At 36.8% G+C, this 20,640-nt stretch overlaps 1 protein-coding gene across 3 annotated transcripts in view; it reads right to left on the bottom strand.

Annotated features, from left to right (window-relative positions):
• Nucleotides 1–20,640, bottom strand: part of SDCCAG8 (SHH signaling and ciliogenesis regulator SDCCAG8) — a 159,282-nt gene that overhangs the window by 62,120 nt on the left and 76,522 nt on the right. For all 3 annotated transcript variants that reach the window (XM_075924862.1, XM_075924861.1, XM_075924863.1), the window contains exons 14-15: nucleotides 4,323–4,450; nucleotides 1,744–1,852 (exon numbers count right to left, since the gene is read on the bottom strand). In XM_075924862.1, coding sequence (XP_075780977.1) covers nucleotides 1,744–1,852; nucleotides 4,323–4,450 — 237 coding nt within the window. The remainder of the gene's footprint in view (nucleotides 1–1,743; nucleotides 1,853–4,322; nucleotides 4,451–20,640) is intronic.

Here is a 20,640-nt window from a genome sequence, read left to right as displayed (position 1 = left end):
TCCTACAATGGGGAAGGAAACGTGGCTATGGAATAGATATGAGCAATATATCTCGGAGAACAGTTACAAAGGTGAGTAACCACTTTTTTCCTTTCTTTGAATTCTTACTCCAATTAAATGATTCACAAGCCTTGGAGGAAGGGTTGGAGTCAGAGTCTGATTCGAGGACCATGGATCCTCGAATAGATTCTGTATTGATTATTGTACTGTGGTATAGTGTGACGTAAATGTATGTTCTGAAAACCTAGTTCTGGCCCCATAGATTTCCTGGAAGGGTATATGAACCAGGAATGCCAATGAAAAAGCTCGTGCTCATATGCAGTGCACAGTAAAGTGGTGGTAGAGGGACCTTAGCCAGGTTGTGACAAGTGCGGATGAACGTGGTGATCCCAGGAGGATATATGCTGCAATGAGACTGGCTGTCCCTTCACCCAATCTGCCTATTGAGTAAGACTACTGGCTATGAACAACGAAAGGATTTGATCCTTTTGATGTAGAATTCCAGTGCACACCTCATGTCAAGCGAGTGCAGGCAGTATTCCTGGGCATTCTGATTAGGCTTATAGTAGAACATGAGAAGAAAGCTATCTTGCCTGGTGAGGAAGCTGGAGACCACCTTTGGGAGAAAAGTTGGGTAAGAGCAAAGCTTGGACATTGTCTTTTTGAGAGACCATTTATAGAGGTTCCGAAGTTACAGAGCAACCAGAAAGGCCACCTCCTAGTTCAGGAAAGGAGAGAGCACGTTACGAACGGCTCAAATGGTGGACCTGTGAGGGTAGAGAGGTTGAGGTCCCAAACAAGAACAAGGTGAAAAACCGGAGACTGGAGCCTGTCCCTCCCCTTCAAGGAAGCACCCTACTAGGGGGCTCAAGAAAACCATGTGGTCTGCATCTCCGGGATGGAAGACAAGAGATGGCTGCCTAGATGCACATGGAATGAGGAGGGCTCCAGACCTTGTCACCCCAGCAATACCAAGCAGTCACCTATGGAACAGAGGTAAAAAGAGGGTCCAAGTTGTGCTGCAGGCACTAACACAAGAACCATTTCCATTTTGCCAAGTATGTGAGACTGGTGGAAGGCTTCTGGCTACTAAGTATGTGTTGAACCTACTCCAAACAGGCCTGTGCTGTGGGGTTCAACCATAGAGCCGCCATGCCGTGAAATGGAGAGGGTGCAGGTCCAGGTGAAGCAGACACCTGTGATCCTGTGTGATGAGATCTGACAGCAGAAGCGCAACTGATGGCGGCTCCAGGAGCATGGGGTACCAATGCTGACAGGCCCAGGCCAGGACTATCAGAATGAAGTAGGTTTTACCCATAAAAGCTCACGTTTCTATATATTTTTCTTAGTCTCTACAGTGCCACAGGACTGCTCATTTGATTTTAATATTACAGACTAAAATGGTAACCTCTTGGAGTCTTTTAACCAAATAATTATTTTTTACATATTTTCAAACAAACGACATTAGAATTGTGATAATTTGACTGTTAATTTACTAATTCTTAAGAATATAGCATGCCATCTCGCAGATCGGACTAGTTCAAGTAATTTAAACAGAAACATCAATTTAAAAGTGTAAAATCAGAAATACCCTAGGCAAAATCCGTCTTAATTTCCCAAGTTGTAAACATTGTAACGGATTTGGGATAGGTGCAGATGACAAGTTTTAGAGGAAGAGAATAATAAATATAAATACAGTAACTCCTTTCTAAGTAGCAAGGCTAATGTAAAAATGACACCTACCTGTTTTTTTCTGTTACATGTTCCAGCTTTCTTGCTAATGTACAACATTCTTCCTTTAATTTTGCTATGAATGTATTCTGGGAGGTCAGCAAAGAATCCAGTTCATTCACTAGAAATTATATTTTTATATTTATAAAATTAGGACTCGGATACAAATATTTAAAATATTCTTATTCCCTCACCCATCCTTTTTTTAAAGAAAATATGGTTTAAATTCTAGGCATGTGAATATGGGATAATGGCATAATCACAATTTACCAAAGAATAGCTACACTTTAGGATTTCTGAATGGGAAAAATCTAAAGCCACTTCTTCCCTCAGACACTCACAAACATGTATCTTAATTTTCCATTAGGATATAATCTTACAAGGTACCAAGTGCCCGCTACTTCGCTTGAAATCATAAATGGAATGTGGCCATCACCTCATACCACCAGAGTTTTGAACAGTTACCCTTATTGCATCTTTCTGATGGGATGAGCAAGCAGTCTTACACACAAAGGCAACTCAGCAAAGAGGCTATTTGAGGTGAGAATGGACAACAAGCCTTTTGTGACAAACTACCATAAATGCCATATTCATCTTGTTTGTTTGCTTTTCTTAAATTTGAGAATGACTGTTGTGTTTGAGGGTCACTAGATTAGCAAACACTGGGCTCTGAAGTCCTCCAACTACTTACTCAATAGGTAGAGAATCAGAAGTGACCAAGGTATGTTATCCATCTTTGCAGAAAAAAGATCATTTAGTCCTTGGTCTTTGAGTCTGACAGCCAGCATTTGACAAATATGAGGTAGAAACATAGACCTATCTCCAGAGGCAACTGCATCTAGCCCACCATTATATTTTGATTAGTTTCTGTTACTACTGACCAAAACTTACTACCTAAAAATTCAAGGTCTTCAATATTTGAGAAGAGAGACCCTGTATTCCCTAAATTTCTAATCTTAAAATTATTCCTGAAATTGTAAATAATACGTTTGTGTTGTTCCGTCATATTTAATAAATTACATATAATGAAATACATTTTATACAATTATGACTAGAGTACTGTAATCATTTCATCTGTAACCAACTTACAGTAGTAGTATATAATATCCTCTATAATGCATAGATACATAATATCAGATATTTTTGTGTACAAAAATGACCATTTTTTCAACTCAGCCCACTCTTACTAGAGCTATAAAGCTTACACATTCAATCTTGTTTTAATATACTCAAATTAAACAATATCTTACGGGCCAGGATGCTAATATGCAGATATGCTGAATAGAGTGGAGAAAGAAAACAGAGAGCTCTTTTTCCTCTCTCAACTTTTTATAGATGCCAGTCATAATGCAGCTGTTTGTACTTTCCTAATACAAAGCAAAACCCGCTAGTACCAGTGACAACACAGCAGGAGGTATGTCTATGTAGGACAGATGGTGGATGTGGGCCCACCACCTCTTGTACCAGCTAGCACTGGCTGTGGAGGAATGCCAGCTATCTCTTGTCTTGAGATATTATAAGGGATAGCTAGTGTATGTATTTTCCCCAGAAAAATGGTAGGCATCATGTTCTGCAAAGTTATTGTATCTCCCTCCACTCTGGCATAGATTTCCCCTATCATAGCATTCCATAGGGTCTAAGAGCTAGAATTTGAGCCTTTGTTAATGTAATTGGTTAAGTATTAAATATGGCATTATCACTGCCTTATTTTGCCTAATGCCATTCATAAACACTGAGCATTACAAGGACCGGCTAAATATGTTGATTGTGAACAAATGAAACTGCACATTCTAGAAGTCCTTTTTAGATTAAAGGTTACAAATTATTGGTCAGCTAAAGCAGTGTGTTGAAGGATATCTGCTTCCAGCCAAGCTGCTAGATATGGTCAATGCCATATATTAGTAAATTTAAACTACAGTTGTGAGAACTTGAAGAATGCAAAGGATTAAACATCCTTGTTCTAGACTGGGGGAAAAACATACTAATGCTAAAAATGTTTGAGGCTGCAAAGATTAAATAAAGGAACATATCAATTTGGAGCCAGTGAATTACATCCAGCTGCGACAGTGAATTAAGAACCGATTAATGGTTAAAGCTTTTCTCCAGTTTGGATGCTGAAGCAAACTCATTAAGCTTTTAGAGTAGCTATAATGTGTGTACTGTGGGAACTGTTCAATGCTATTCAGGAGACTTTAACTATAAGCTCAGAGCATTTCCCGCAGAGCTTCTGATGCTATTTTCTTTATATAACATGTGTGCCTGAAAATCCAGCCAAAAACAAGCCCTTTGTTTTTCTACTTTGTTGTGGTCTCTCTCAGCTTTACGTTTCTTGAACACAGGTAAATAAACTCATAATCCAGATGGTGCAACAGATGTGAGAGCAGCACTCTGAAATCAACAGACAGTGGGCAATACTTTCCATTTTCTCTTTTAAACGCTAACTAATATGTAATTCGGAATCTCCGGTGTAGTTAGCATCTGCTCCCTTCGGCCAGCCAAAGGTTACAGGTGTTCCTGATGTCATTTCACAGTAAGGCGTGGGCCTGGCTTGTGAGTGAGTGCCCAGGCTCTAATCTTTCCCTACCACCTACCAGTTTTATCATGCTGGGCCTCCATTTGCTGCATCTTCTGTGTCAGCTCCTGCTCTCTTTGCTGTGCCTGAAGGGCTCGGGTCTTTGCTTCGTTGCTAAAGCTATGCTGAATACTTTCTTTCTCCAACCTATAAAAACACAATAGGAAACAAATTTTAAAACATATACAGGCAATCCCCGGGTTACGTACAAGATAGGGACTGTTTGTTCTTAAGTTGAATTTGTATGTAAGTCGGAACTGGTACATATTGTAGGGGAAACTCTAGCCAAACATTTCTCCAGAGCTCAGTTTTATTCTCCCACACCTCACTTCCCTCAGTCCTTTATTCTCAAGCTGAGGTGTCTGCTGAGAAAAGCCGCTCCGCGTCTCCCTGGTCTGCTGGGGGGGGGGCGCTAGCTCCGCGTCTCCCTAGTCTGCTGGGGGGGGGGGGGCGCTAGTTTCGCATCTCCCTGGTCTGCTGGGGGGAAGCAGCTAGTGCGGGGTTGCCTCACCCCGTTTGTAAGTAGGGATCCGATGTAAGTCGGATCCATGTAACCCGGGGACTGCCTGTACTACTCTACAGAGTAGTCAAAAACAAAAGTGGATAGTTCAGCTAATAATTTTTAAAAATCTGGTATATCTTTATACCTAAAACATTCCCCCCCCCCCACACACACACAAACTTGAAGATGAACATGTCAACCTCTTACAATGACAAACACAACTCATTGGCTAATAGAAGATGGGCAAAAAAGCAGGACCTATTTTCTGAGTGAAAAAGGATTCCCTTGTCCAGAGAAGAACCCATGTATTCTTGGATTATACTTTATAATATTGAACAAGTCCTCTACGATAAGAAAGCCTCCCTTAAGAGTCAATTTGCCTTTTGCGATTTATCTGTTCTCTCTTATAACTGTTATATATTTCATCTAGTGATAAAGTTTAGGGACCTGATCCTGAAATGAATTCAAATCCCAGTCAAATCAGTGGGAATTGAGTCAATGGCAAGTTTTCACACTGCTCACATTATAGCTATTCTAAAAAACTTAATGAGCTTGCTTAAGCATCCAAACAGAAGAAAAGCTTCCACAATTAATTTAAATCAACAGAAGATGAAGGTAAAACCCTGTGGGTTTGTAAGTATGAAATACTGCAACATGAAATCAAACAAAAAGTAACTTCTGAAAACAAAATAGAAGAAAGAACTTAACCTTGCAGCAGCTCCTGTACTGTGGGACTGGACCCTGTGCCTTGTCAACGAGGTCACAGTTCCACTCAGGTTTGCTTCAAAACAGGAGAGGGAACATTTGAGTAAGTGACATTGAGACTTGGTGTTCAGAGCAGAGAGCTGATTCAGCCCCTCAGCACAGGAGCTGCTGCTGCGGGGTGAGTATGGGACAGCATTACTCTTGCAGGAAACTCTTGCATCCATGCACAAGCCTGGGAACCTGCACACACACCTCCTGGGGACAAGACTTGACACGCACTACCAGGTTTCCCAATTACACCTCCAGAGACAGAACTCAACCTCCCTGCTCATGGGCATTCCATCTCCCTAGGACCAGGACTCAACCTTTCCCACAACAAATGAGAAATGATTAAAAAAAAAAAAAAATTCACAGGGTTCTAAATGAGGACATCCAGTACCTCACAGGGAAGAGTTAACGTCACAGGGGACTGATCCTGCACGTGTAAACATTAACGGTTTATACAGTAAGGCTCTATGCAGGTGACTAATTGCCAGTTCTCATATTAAGGTCTGAAGATACAAGTTTGCTAGCAATTTACTTGACTAAAAGATGTGATAATCACTACAGAGTCAAAATAAATGTCAAGTTACCACATGCCATGCAAACTTTTTCTTTGACACACACCCATGCTATCTTTGCTTGACCTAACAGAATATATGCATATGAGATAAAGCAAAAGGCTTTAGTTCTGCTATGAACCACGGCAAAGATTGGATCTACAGCTACCCTACCATAAAATTTGAATGTGCTCATGTATATAAGGATTTATCCTAGGTTTAAAAAGCATTTTACAGTCCTGTTGCAACTATTTTAATTGGCTTCAGAATACCCTGAAAATACAATTTAATAAATCATTTTATTATTCAAAGTGATATTACTTATTGCATTGGACTATAAAATAAGACCGTTCTTGGAATGGGTCACATAAGGATAGTGCCACACGTCATTTGGCTGTTACACTTAACCTTTGGCTTTATGCCTAATAACCCATCTGAGATATTACAATGTCTCAGCATGACATGCACAATGTTACATCTTCTTCCTTACATTTATGCCAAAGCAATATCAGTTGTGGGTGGGTTACATTACACTCTGATTCCTGGACCTAATGTTGCAGTCTGACCGCAGGCAAAACTCCCCTTAAAGGCAGTGAGAACTTTGCCTGAGGTGGATAGGGCCTGATGTGACACACAGAAGACGTTTTATCTGATGGGAAAGAGAAAAAGAAAAGTTGAGAAAAAAATACATGTTTTGTCATAGAAACATTTTATAATAAAATATACCTCATGATAGTCACATTCCTTGCTTTGAAAGCAGAAACTTTTTTTTTAAATCACATTATACTATATTGTGCCAAAGCCCCAGGCATTCAAGGAGGGCCAGGCACAGACACAGTGTTAGTTCACGTTTCTGGCAAGGACCATGGAATGCAAACACTGACAGTAGCATGAAACTTGTGAAAGGGATGCAAATACTGTCTCTACATAATGCCCATCAGAGATGGGTAAGGACACTAAGACCTGTGGTCCTCATTATCCCTGGAAGAGTAAGTATCTCCTTCATGCACAATGCATAGATTTTTCTAAAGCACTTAAATTGCTTAGGCTCCTGTGTGTCATTTTCTAATGTGAGTCCGGCACTTAAACTTAATTTCCATTAACTTTCAATAACACTTAAGTTCATAACTGCCTAAGACAGCTGAAAATTGCACCAAATCTCTCTACGGGAAGCAGCCAGTAAACAGGCACATCTTGTCCACTGTACTTTGTATTGTTTCCATAGTACAATCTTAGTAAGAACTTGAATATAAAAGATGTTCCTGAACTGTCTTGCTGTCAGAAAATGAAGTAATATTAAAGAACAATGAGTCTTTAAGGAGGAACAAAATGAAAATCAAACAGCATCCTCTGTCTTGCTCACAGAAAATAGGAACAAAATGTTACAGACTGACCCTAATGCTAGTAAAGATGAAACTCATAGTATGTATTTCTTTTATCTTGGTGGACAAGCCTTAAGATAATCAAGAAACTACTACATTCATCAATTCCTGACACCAAAATCAGAGCTAATGCCATTGAAATGTAATTATCTCTCAAGAGAAAAATAAATATGTACTTTAATGACAAAAACAGCCTTTCTTCTTTAAAGAAAGCTAGCTCTTAACACAGTGCTTTTCATCTATAGATCTCAAATCACTTTGCAAAGGAGACAAGAATCAGTATCTCATTTCACAGACGTGCAAACTGAGGTACAGAAACATGATGTGATTTACCAATAATGATCTTCTCCCCCATACAAATATTAACTATTTTCAACTCAGAAATATTTTCTGTTTATGCATGTCACTGTTTTTAAGGAATTAGACTGTCACCAGATGAGGGCAGAGATTGAAGGGACTTCAAAGCAAAGTCAGATCATGTACGGGTTGAACCTTTCTAGTCCAGCACCATTGGGCCCTCACAGGTGTCAAACCAGAGAATGCGCCAAACAACGGGAGTTCAAAATTGTAGCAAATGGGTATCTCTTTATTTGCAACAAATAAATGGAGCAATGCTACTTAATAATTTATGACTGTGCAGATACACTATATGTAAGCCTACACCAAGGTGGGGAACCTTAGGTTTGCCTGGATCTGTCCCCCAAGGCTCAGCCCTCCCCGCCCACCAGCACTGGGGAGCCATGCTGGTGCTCCATTCCACCCCACTCCCTGCAGAGCTGTAGTATTAAAAATCTACTAGACTGGTCCCCACTAGGCTCTGATTTGTGTGGGAATGTCTTTCTCCTTCTCAGTGGGGGCCACAGTGAGGGTTTTTTACTTGTGTGCCCAGCTCTGACTGATTTTTCTGTGGGTCAGTCGCTCCCCCCCAAAAAAGGGTTCCCCACTCTTTGCCTACACCTACCTAGGGCTTATCAGCTCTCTTCATACAATTTTACTGTATTGGCACAGGAAAGTAGATAAAGCATAAAAAAACATGCTTACACTTAGCAGCATAACCAACACTTCCTCTGCTTGCTGGACTCTTAGAAGACATTAAGTGGTAAATTAGAGCTAGATAACAAAATACTGAAAGCCAGGAGTGGCAGCTGTAAAACTTTACAGTACTGTGGGAAAATTGGTCATACCCATGTAAGTGGACATACAGCTACCTAAAATCATGTTGGACCACGGATGTTGCCAGACTAGAGAGGGTCAACCTGTACATGTTCTGTACTTTTACTATAAAAATACCAGGAACACTAGTTTTGTTTTTGTTTTAAATTAGTTTTTGTTTCAAACAAAAGGTATACTAATTTCTTTAAATTTGAACCACTCATATGAGTGAACACTTGAAAGATGAGCTTTTTAATTCTCAGACACTAAAACGTGTGCTGAAGGGGGGCAGGGGGAAGCCTTTTACAAGAGGAATTCACAAATGTTTCACGATGTGGATCACATTTTAATACAGATTGTCTCATGAACCTCTTGTCTTCCCACTGAAGTTCCACAGACCACTTTTTCTCCCATTCTTATAGACAACACCCTGGCAATTGTAACATTTGTTTTGATACAAGTGAATATATTCAGGAGGTATTTATTGCATTTAAATGTCTCAATTCAATTTAGCAGCTGGAAAGGAGAGGAGGAACAGCATACAATCAACTCATTTTCTGCGAACCACCAGCATGTGCTCCACATACCACAGTTTGGGAATTTTTGTTTTAAAGCCAGATAATGGTCTGAACATAGCCCAGCCATATTGGGTAGCAAACAAATTGTGATTAGGAAATTGCAATCCGTATTCATAATTTGAAAAAAGTTGTATTAACCAGTTTTAACTGAATAATATTCCTGCAGTCACTCTGTACATAGATTTCCCACTGTATTCAATGGGAATACTGTATGAGATCAACTACAGCATTGAACACTAGAAATTAAATATTAAGAAACAAATCATGAACTGGATGGAATCTATGAGCTAACAGGCATTGTGTGTCGCAAACATATTAGTCCATATAGAGAATAAATATGGGGCAAACCTAAGTACTTTCGTCTCCAAAGGAAAATAACACTACTTTGACCTTGCCTTTTCTAGCATAAACACATAGCAGCATGTACATTAAAAAATAAAATAAAAATCCCTAAACAAAACCCTTCGCTACACACAATACTCAGGCTATGTCTACGCTGCAGAGTTTTTCCATGATACCAGAGGTATCCCGGAAAAACTTTGCCATGTCCAGGGAAAGCATCTGCTCTTCTGAATTTTTTTTCGGAAGAGCAGACATGCTTTTTTGGCATCCCTGTAAAGCTCGTTTTACGAGGAAGAAGGGATGTTTCAAAAAATGTTTTTTTTCTGACATTTGGCCCAGTATAGATGGGCCAAATGTCGGAAAAGCCTCTTCCAAAAAAAAAAAAAAAAAAAAAAAAGGGGGGGGGGGGGGGGGAGAGGCAGAAAAAGCTATGCAAATTGCAGTTTGCAATTTGTGTAGCTTTTTCCGGAAGAACAGTGCAGTGTAGTCATAGCCTCACTTCCTGGGGGAAGATAAAAGCAATGTTAATCAATCACATTAATTAATCCACTACCAGAAATCATTCAACTATGGTGATTACAGCAGTATAAGGACCGATATAAAAAAAATGACAATTTCCCACAAATTTCCACCCCTCCATGCTTCACTAATCTATTTTCATATTACAACTATGTTGTCAGTAGAAGGGCAAGCATGAAGCTTCTTTACAACTTATTTGGATATTAAAGCATTAGGATTTTGGGTTTCAAAAGTTAGAAGGATGTTACCATGCATGAAGGAGGCATTCATCTTAAACATGGACTTAACTTGTTCTCTTGGTTAATCTAAAACCTCTAAAATCATTTCCAAATATGCCACTCCATTTCCATTTTTCTTAATACCATAGTTATTTTTTAATGTTGGCCACATCTATTCTCAATTACCCACACATTGTTATCTTAGATCCCACAGTATTTCTCTGTTTAGAATAGAAACTACCAGAGGGACCTCAGATACTATGGATTGTAAATGGTAAAACTGAATTTCAGGGATGATCACTATACTTACATAAAGTAGTAAATGTAATACTTATATTTGATGTTAAACATCTATTTTTCAAATTAAAAGGACCTTAGAAGGGGGGCAGATCAATGCATGTGTATGCGTACTCGTACTGTATAAAATTCGCAACACTCAAAAAACCATTATTGCCATGTCATTACTTTTTAAAATCTCATTGTGATTTAAAGGATTGCCCTTCATGGCAGTTACATCCTGGGTTGCTCTCTCTGTGTTTCTGCAAGCAATTTGCCATGGACTCTCTACAATTGGTTGCAAGGTGTTCTCAATAAGAGGGCACATCTGAAACTGACTCCAGCTAGCAGACTCTTTAATAGCTTTAAGATGTACTTATTTGGTCAAAAGTTTCACTGACCTGTGGATTTATGAACTGATACATTTATTAGGTGCTTTTCAGTGATTGTTACTGATAGCATGCAGACTGCTCTATTCCAGAGCATTTATGCTTAGAGGTTATTTTATAAATTATTACTTTGATTGGTCTATAGCCAGCAGCTGTTTTAGCAATGGATCCTGACATAGCTTTCTATAATAATACCTGATTCTGATCTCATACCAATGAGAATCAGGAGTAATTCCAGTGAAGTCAATGAAGCTGCACTAGTCTTAAACTAGTGTGGGATTACATTCAGAACCTAAATAAGGTATTCCGCTTACTGATGTATTTTAAATATGTTTCAGGCTCATTTAAAAATGTTCAAATACACTGTCTTTAATATAACAAAGCAGAACAAATCCTCTTAACTGCAAGTATTCAAGTGTCACCCCACTTTATTCTGAGCAATTCGAGTTAAACTTTGACAAATTTCCAAATTTAGACAACTGATTATCCTCAGGCAACCTGACAAATTATCCCACAATCACTTTTTCCACATTAAAGCATTCAATACAACCATTACTAACGAAGGACACAACAGTACCATGTGCTTACTACAATAGTATTCAAATAATATCTGCATTTTTATAATATCCTAAACTTTGGGGGAGTTCCAACTTGCCCTGTATAATTCAGCCAACACTGAAAGTTCATCTGTTATTTTACAGCACACTGACAAACTTTATTTCACAGGCTCTTATACTTGAGGAATACAGACATAACTAAAGAGAATAATTTTGACTAAAAGCATAACAAAATTTAAACTAAGATTGTGGCTTTAAAATGTTTTTTGTATTTGTCCAAATGTAATTCATTTAAGCAGCTGTCTGTATCTCCTGTCTAGGGCCATGCCAGTGAGCATGGGGCCTACCCCAGTGAGTGATTGTTAAGGTACCATACCCACACTGAAAAAGCTGCAGGCAGAGGGTGCTGGCTCCTGAGAGTGGCAGCTCCATGTTCTATTCCTTTCATTTTTGCAGTTCCCAGGAGAGCTCTGCAGTTCTGCACCCACAGATAAAAACCTGAATCCATTCAAGACTCCAACAATATGACAGATGTGATATTAAATGAGTCTGAGGTCTTGCTACACTTCCTAATAAGGTCTGCAGACTACATGTAACATTTCAAAAGTGTCCACAAATATATCTGAAATTTCTTAGTGATCTGCAAATGAAAAAAAAGTTGAAAACTTCTATCATAGTACATAGCTGTAAACATCACAACAACTAAAAAGTTATCAACTGGAAACCTTGGTAATGCCCTAAGAGAGCTGAAGTATTCTATGGGGACAGAACCTGAATCACTTTTCACCCATATAGGAGATTCCTTAAGGTCAGATTTAGGTATATCAAATGAGCAGTGCACAAAAGCCCTTAATACTCTTTACTTTGTTACTCGGGCAAGAGCAGTTCTGTCTATAGATTTCAGACAATACAGTTTTTTTAAAGCACTAGATTCTCTTCTAACAATTGAGACAAAACCTACTACTTCAATATAAAAAAGCTTCAGAGAGGTAGCCGAGTTAGTCTGTATTCTGAAAAACTTAAACAATGAATAGTCTAGTAGCACCTTAAAAGACTAACAAAACATGTAGATGGTATCATGAGCTTTCGTTGGCACAACCCACTTTTTCAGATGATGTCATCTGAAGAAGGGGGTTATGCCCAATCTGAAAAAGTGGATTGTGCCCACAAAATTATTGTAACATGCCTTCCATTTTGAATGGGTTCCCCCCACCCTCCACACACACTCTATTTCCTCACTTCCCTTTATTTTTTATTTATTTTTAAAATATGGATATACACAACACATTCTTTGTAAGAATGATGAGCAATCAAATCAGAAACTTTTAAAAATGCTTTGATTACTACTGAAGCAATTTATTGTATGTGTACATAATTTCCATTTACAACATTAGAACAAGTTTGGAAGGCTTTTTCTTGACGTGATGGTTTGAGAGGTTGGTGCTTTCTTGGACTTTTCACCAATGTTACTTTGAAACAGAGCTTCAGTAAATAACTTCTGGCCGAGATTATTCCAAGGCCTGATTCTACAAGGTGCCAATGGTCCTCAATTACCATTAAAGACAAAAGGAACTCAAAAGATCAAACCCATAAGCAGAAATTGAGTGGTGTGACTACATAAAGCAATGAAAATAATGCTATCATTTGAGAGAGGAAAATATTTTATTTTTCTGGAAGGGATAAGCCAAAATCCTTTACTTGTCCTGAAATAAAAGTTAGCAAATTGCACACTAGCATTAAGCATGTGACCAAAAACAATAAAAGCAGAGAGATCCAAAGGCAAAACTTCCACAGTACTTAAGCACAATGATAATGCACAGGTATTACAGATGACAGTAGATGATTGACCTCTTACGTTCTGCAAGACTTAGGCACACTGGCACACCAATGTCAGGAATTAAGAATGGGAATCTAGTTTCATAGCTCAGTTGTTGTTTTTTTTTTTTTTTACTTTGGTTAGTTTGTGGCAGTCTTAACATTACTCTAATTGTAACTTGTGAGCCCTAAGTATTACAAATAATGGTCAGGCAATATCTGTCAAGCATTTTTAAAACCAGATTTCAAATATCTATACTTTGCTCTGTGAAGCGCAAGGTATAATGTATTTTAATATCAACTTTCAAACAAAACTCACACATTAGTACCATTATGCTAAGTGCTAGATATCCCACTGTGCAGTTTTGCTTTGTGAATTTTTACCTTCTTCCATACACACTTTTAGCCACCGATTGCACAGGCTTTCAGTGTTTTCTGCCTTTTCCTTTAAATAAACTGGCTCTGGCTCCTTCCATCTGGTTCCCCTTCCGTCAGCAACCCTGCACCTGTTCACACCTCCTCTCCTGTTGGATTCCACTGAACATTTCCTCCTCTGCCAGGGCTATTCTGGCACTCGCAACCTTTCTGTCATTCAATCCATCTGTCAGAAGTGAACTTTGTTTACTGCAAGCTTCTGCTTTCTTCTTCAAGAAGCAAAGCCCCTCAAGGTCATTGTCAAATGAACTGTCGGTATGGATTTAAATCTACTGCTGCTAACCAGTAGAATAAGAAGTTCTATACAGTGATGTATTTGTGAAAATTACTTTTGGGTATAGGAAAACAATAAAGCAAAGGTAAAATAAGACTATTTTAACAATCATATTCAGAACAATAGCTAATTTGTCTTTGTTCATAAATGTCTGTACTTTTTTATATATATATAAAATTGGTACAATGCTTTAAATATTTTTCTATATACAAAAATAAAATAGCCAATGCTTAATAAATAGAAGATTTACAATTGAACCAAAATACTAAATTCCATCTTAAAAGAAAATCTGTGTTGCAGAGAATAAATAGGTGAGGCAAAAGTATTTACTAAAACTGAGTAAGGGAGAAAGAAACAGCAAGACACGTTCACAATCAAATTATTTTAAATATCCAAAAATGGCCTATATCAATTGTTATATTACTTTTAACATATAGTATCATTATTTCTTTCAAATAATTGGAAATAATTGTTCTTCTAAGCTCTTGTAAAGAGATGTTAAAATTACAACACTTTTAAAATAATTGTTTATTAAACTAAAGCCTGAAAACATAATATTCTCACTTATACTCTCACTTTGTTCTTGTGCAATATGCATATCCATCTCTTTATTATGGTACTATTTGAACATAAAACTAGAAAAAATATAAAAAAATTGGGTCAGGACAGAGATAAACATCATATTGTCAACAGGATTCATTACGTGTAGCTATAATGCAATCCTCCCTCCATTCATAAACAGATTCTGATAACCACATAGACTAATTTATTAACTAGTCAGTCTCATTCTTCATTCTTCTGGAATAACTAATATTCTTCAGCTTCACAACATGTAATTCAGGTGTTCTTTAAGAAAAGAGAAAACTAATTCAACAAAAAGGAAAAATTGTACCAAAATGCTTTTAAAAACTTTTTTCAAGATCTGTAATTATAATGAAGCAAGCATTTTATTCAGCATCCTACAGGAAGAAAAAAAAAATCAAGTGTTAAACTTTCAGGGATAAATTTAGGATCTATGTAGGCAAATATAACTTCATTAGTTGAAACTGAATTAGATGTGTTCACATTAGGTCTGAATTTGGTTCAAAGTTAAAAAAATTCAAGTCCTGTACAGTATTTTGACAAGTTAATATAAACATAGATGAATTTAATATCAGTACATCATCTGCTGACAGACTATTCTGTTCTCTGATCTAATGATTCTTCCCCCTTTTTATTTCTGGGGGTCCTTATTTTTTCCTCTAGAGTGCTACATGGAGGAGAAAAATGTTAGAAATCTGTAGACAGCAACCCGAGGGGTGAGAGGAGCACACAGCAACAGCCCACCTAGTGACATAGCCACTTTTATTCTTCCCCACCTCCTACTTTGTGATTCACACACTGCAGAACAATTGTCAAAGCCAGCCAGGGGAAGAAGTCAGGCCTCCTCCTTCTACATTCTGCAAAAGCGCTCTTAGAATTTCAAAATGCCAGAAGCAGAGTGACAAGGAATAGCAGCATGTTAGTTGAGCTCAGCAATTTAACTCTTGCTGCTGGCCCTCTAATCAATCACACTGGCTTTAATGGACTGATATGAGGATGTGTAAGACCAATGAAACAGCCAAAGCTGTAGACATTTCCAGGTAATTTTTCTTCCTGTGGAAGCATTTTATGTAAGAGATAACATGTAGGATGATGTTCCTAAGTGTCAAATTTTACAAAACTATGTGTCCAATCCTGCAACTAGTCAAATGAATGAAGGTTTTGTCAGACTTCAGTGAGTGGCCAATCCTTTAGGTCCACGATGATAATGATTTCAAAATTGGACGCTTATGTAGGTGAGAGAAATATTGCTACTGATGAGAGAGAAAATAATTGGTTGTAATTTTAAAAAGCACAGTGCAGCTTTCAAAATGGTTAAGATTAGCATTAGAAAAATCAGAACTTTAGAGAGAAAACATATTTGCCACTTCCTTAAAATGATCCTTCCGCTTACTAGAGGAAACAAGTGTGGTGTCTCTAACGTAAATCAGAATCAGCTAATTTCAAAACTAGTATACAGTCTAACAGACTTACATGCATTCTTCTGAAACACGCTTTTTAAATAAAAAAAATCATGTTACTCCATTCCCAATAGTTATACAAAAAACGATTGAATTAATTCAAAGTAAAGGTATATTGATAATAATCTATATACTTCCTTAGATTAGTTGTGAATAATAAATATCTTTTAAAAGAAATTTGAAAAAAATTGTATTTTCTTGTTATCATTAGATAATCTTGTCTCCATTATTTGTGATGTACATTGTTTGCTCAAAACTACTGCAAATATTGTTACCCGCTACTATTGTAAATGCAGTGTATGTACAGAAACAATTTGAATACTTCAGCACACTGATTCCTTTTATGAACAATGAAAGCATTAGTAAAATTCTCTTTGGACCTGTGACAGTTTAAACACTACAAAGTAAATTTCCATGTAATTAAATGGGAATCTTAAAACATATCATTGCCTTTCTTTTAAAAAATGTGTACGGTAGAGGAACAAATCAAATTAAACAGCAATGAGCAGGATTTTTAAAAACCTTTTTTTTTTAAATGAATAAGGAAAATAGGTACTATAAAGCTTTTCTTAACCTTATTTAACTAACATGATGGTGGATTTCTTGCTCACTCCTTGCTTATTTTTGATTTCTTTTACAACTTATTAATAACATTTAGACAACTTATACCTTAAACAGTATTTTACATATTTAAATATAAAGGTATTTAAACAATCACTTACTAAACTGGTAATGCAATTTCTAAAAGGCACTGCCAGAAGAAGACACAGACGATTTTTTTCAAGTAATTCAATATCAGTCTTTATAAAGCAGCATATGGTCTTATGATAGCAGGTAAAATATTTTTGCCTTCTATAATAACTAAGAATAACTAATTTATCTACATATGCAATAGTGAAATAAACAATTTCAGCTGCACTAGAAAAATCGGAAGGTATGGGAGACAGCTAGCTTTCCTCCCCCCGTTTTATTTATTTTTCTGCCTGTACATTAATAAAGTTGCTAACAGAGGTTATTCATCCTTCCCCCCCCTTCCACAATTACCTTAAAGTAAGACCTTCTTTTCAGTTGTAGAAATATTTGCAGTTTCTACAGCTGCAGGACAAAGAACTGAAAAATTTTCATAGAGTTGCTCGGGGAAAAAGAAAAAAAAAAGGCTTTGCAAGATTATGTTACAAGTAAGCAGAGTGAATGACAACTTTCAAATCTACCACAATCATTTACTAATGTGCTGCTATATCAAATAAGTCTAATTTTTTTTGACAGCACCAAATTAGATTTATTGCAAAAACTGCTGCATAAATAGCATATGGCTATGTTATACCACCTATTTCAAATCCCTGTAATGTTTCCTCTCCTCCCCTCCCCACTCAAAATGAATAATTGAGCCAAGCTATAAACCTTCTATAAAAGAGTGAGATATAAGTTCAAAACAGATGTAGGTGATGTAAATTTCTTTGTTAAAAAGATGAGGTCAGCATCCACAACCCAGCTCCATATCTGAATTTTTTTTATTGTAAACCATGATCAACTAAACTAGTTAACAATATTATATAATTAATAAGTCTGTCAGTTTTTTCATTATACTTAGGTTATTTTATCTTTTGCGTTAAGTTCTGTTTCCATTACTCTTTCAAGATGACTTACTAAGTGCCTAATTTCACAATTCTTATGAATAGGTACAACTGTTACTCATGTGAATAGTTCAACTTGAGTAAAATTTACTCATTTGACTGAAAGTTATAGGCCTGGGACCTCAATTATTTTCCAATAAGCTCTCACTTATGAGAAAGGAAATGCCTCCCCCTGAACTAAATGAAAACTCATGGTAAAATAACACCATTTCATTCAATTGAAGAACCCAATCCTGCGAGAGACTGAATGTCAAGAATTCATTAACATCAATGGAATTAGGGGTCTGCCAGCAGGATCGCTCTCTAGATAAATGTACAGATATGCAAACATTGATGTCCAATTCTTTCATTGTATATATTAATAAAATATGGATCACACTTGCAATTATGTATTATATGCCTGATAGTATATTTTTATTTTGAAAGGTTTTTGCCACACAAAATTTCTTGGTAGCAAAGGTTCAAAATGCAATGTTGTCACAAAATTAGCTCAGCAATGAGTTAATACATTCATTTTATAGTAGAATGATCAGATACATTCTTTAACTAAACTTTGTGCACTTTCTGCAGTAAAAAGACATTGCAAGGTCTTATCTCAGACCAATGGGCACACCACTGTAAACATCATGGAGCTCTGTAGCTACCCTGCAGTTTCTCTCTCTGTGGTCAGTCTTCCCAGCTGCCCTATCTGTTACTGTCTGATTAGTTCTGCTAAGGAGCCCCTCCCCTGCCAGCTTTCAGTGCCATCTGTTCTACACAAGATGGCTGCTGCCCAGCAACCTAACACTGCCCTCCTACCTGGCACCCAGCTACCATCCTTACCCCAAAGTGCTAACACAGGTTCTCACTGCTGGCAGAGTCAGGATTTCATTACTACTACTTTGACAAGTGCAGGGTTGTTTGTAATTTCTCTTTTATCCTGATTTTGATTGTACAACCACCTCCCACTGATTCAGTTTGCTTCAGTTTTGTTGCTCACAGATTTTACTCTCCACATTAATCTCCCTCTGGCATGTTACTGCATCTGTTCCCTTTTTTATTATTAATTTTCAAATTCCCACCATTTTTGACAAAAAGGAGGTAATCTACACTCTGCTTCTGCCCATTTCATTTTCTTTAATTTGGAAGATAAGTATGAAAGCATGCCAAAGAAGTTAATTCTCCGTTAACAGTTTATTTTCTGGCATCCCAATGCCTTTGTATATGAAAAACAGATAGAAATAAATGTTGACTGAAACACACCACCACAGGCACAACTATCCCTGAATGTAATGAAAATTAAAACATTTAAAATTCTATTTCATAAGTTCATTATTTATATGGGTTGTTTGATGTTATCATTCCTTCCTACACTAGTTTTTATATATAAGGCTATTCATACAAAACAAACAGTGTATAAAAATAATTGTTTCGGTTATGCTATCTTTGCTACTTTTTCATATATTCATGTTTTTCCTATAGTCATTAATCAGTAGTCTATAAAAATGAGACTATCCACTGCTACTAATTAACAGTGTCCATTAATACTAAAAATGTAATCTCATTAGAATTCCTCATCTATCATCAATAGGAGACTGCTTCTGATGTGCTAAAATTGCTGAAAAAAAAGACAACACCAAATAATTCTGCTGATACCTAACAGATATTACTTTGAAAACAACACAGCTGATATTAAGTTTTGAATAGCTTTAATAAAGGATAGTGAATAGCAGCAGGAAACATCTGCTGTAAATAGAAAACGTCAGATTATTTAGAATATATTATTATTTAGATTATAAAAATATATAAATTAAAAACAGGCTGTAATTCTAGTAAGGAATTATGGTGATGACATAAACAATGACAGCCAAGCTCAAGCAATTTAATAATGTCACAAGAACCCGGAGGTAGAATGATAGGTTTAATTTATGTACCTTATTTATTATACATGGACTGCAATTAATGCCAATAGAGCTGTTGAAAATTCGCTAGAGGCAACCAGAAGCATTGATGTACTATAGCTATTTGAAGCCACAAAGACCATAGCACTCCTGAAAACCACTGTATGTTCTAAAAGATATTTTCTTCAAATGTGTTAATTCCTGAAGATATTGTGTCATCAAATATTTTGGTGATACTTCAATCATATTCTGTACATTTTTCCTCTGAAAAGTACAGAAAGGCTGCCAACAGCCACCATCATCATGGTATTATAAACTTCCACAAATATGTGATCTTTAAAGAGCAACCCAGACATTCAAATTAGCTTCCAAGGTCGCACATTACTGGACTTAAAAGCATGGGTGACAAATTATTCAAGTAATGTTTTCCCCATTTACAAAGTTGACATGCAACACTAAACTGACTAAAAAAAAAGTAGTAAATATGAGTTTGCTTTAATTCTTTCCAAGCAAAATTTGAGATGACGTGTCTATTCTGAGAGGAGATACAATGACCAATAAAGTGAACAAACACTCGACTTAAAAATAAGAGAATTAAGCCCAATATTTTCTTTACTTCACTTCCTTGAATCTATGTATTTTCTCTTGGATAGGAATATGGGAATCACTTCTTAAAAGACAACTGCAACTGAAGCACAAATGCTAACTTTTGTTTCGTGTAATGATAGATTTCATACTCATCTCTCTGTTACACAAGAAAAGTGAAAGAATTACTTCAATCGATTAAATGACATTTTAAAAATCAGATCATTCTGATTACCATATTGCACCTTCTGTTTATTGCCAAGATTATATTGGTAATATAGTAATAGGGCTCAAATTAACAGTCCTGAATGCTTCATGTCCATTGCAAATCAAGTATTCAGATGACATGGTCCACTTAGCAGAGTCCATTCCTGGCCTAATAAAGTTAATGAGAGTTTCATCATTGATTTCAGTGAGGCAACATTAGTCTCATGTTTTCACCTATAGCAGTTC

Source organism: Pelodiscus sinensis, chromosome 3, assembly GCF_049634645.1.
Source record: "Pelodiscus sinensis isolate JC-2024 chromosome 3, ASM4963464v1, whole genome shotgun sequence".
Lineage (NCBI taxonomy): Eukaryota > Metazoa > Chordata > Testudines > Trionychidae > Pelodiscus > Pelodiscus sinensis.
The sequence above is the reverse complement of the archived record's forward strand: the minus strand, read 5'-3'. Positions and strand labels throughout refer to the sequence as shown.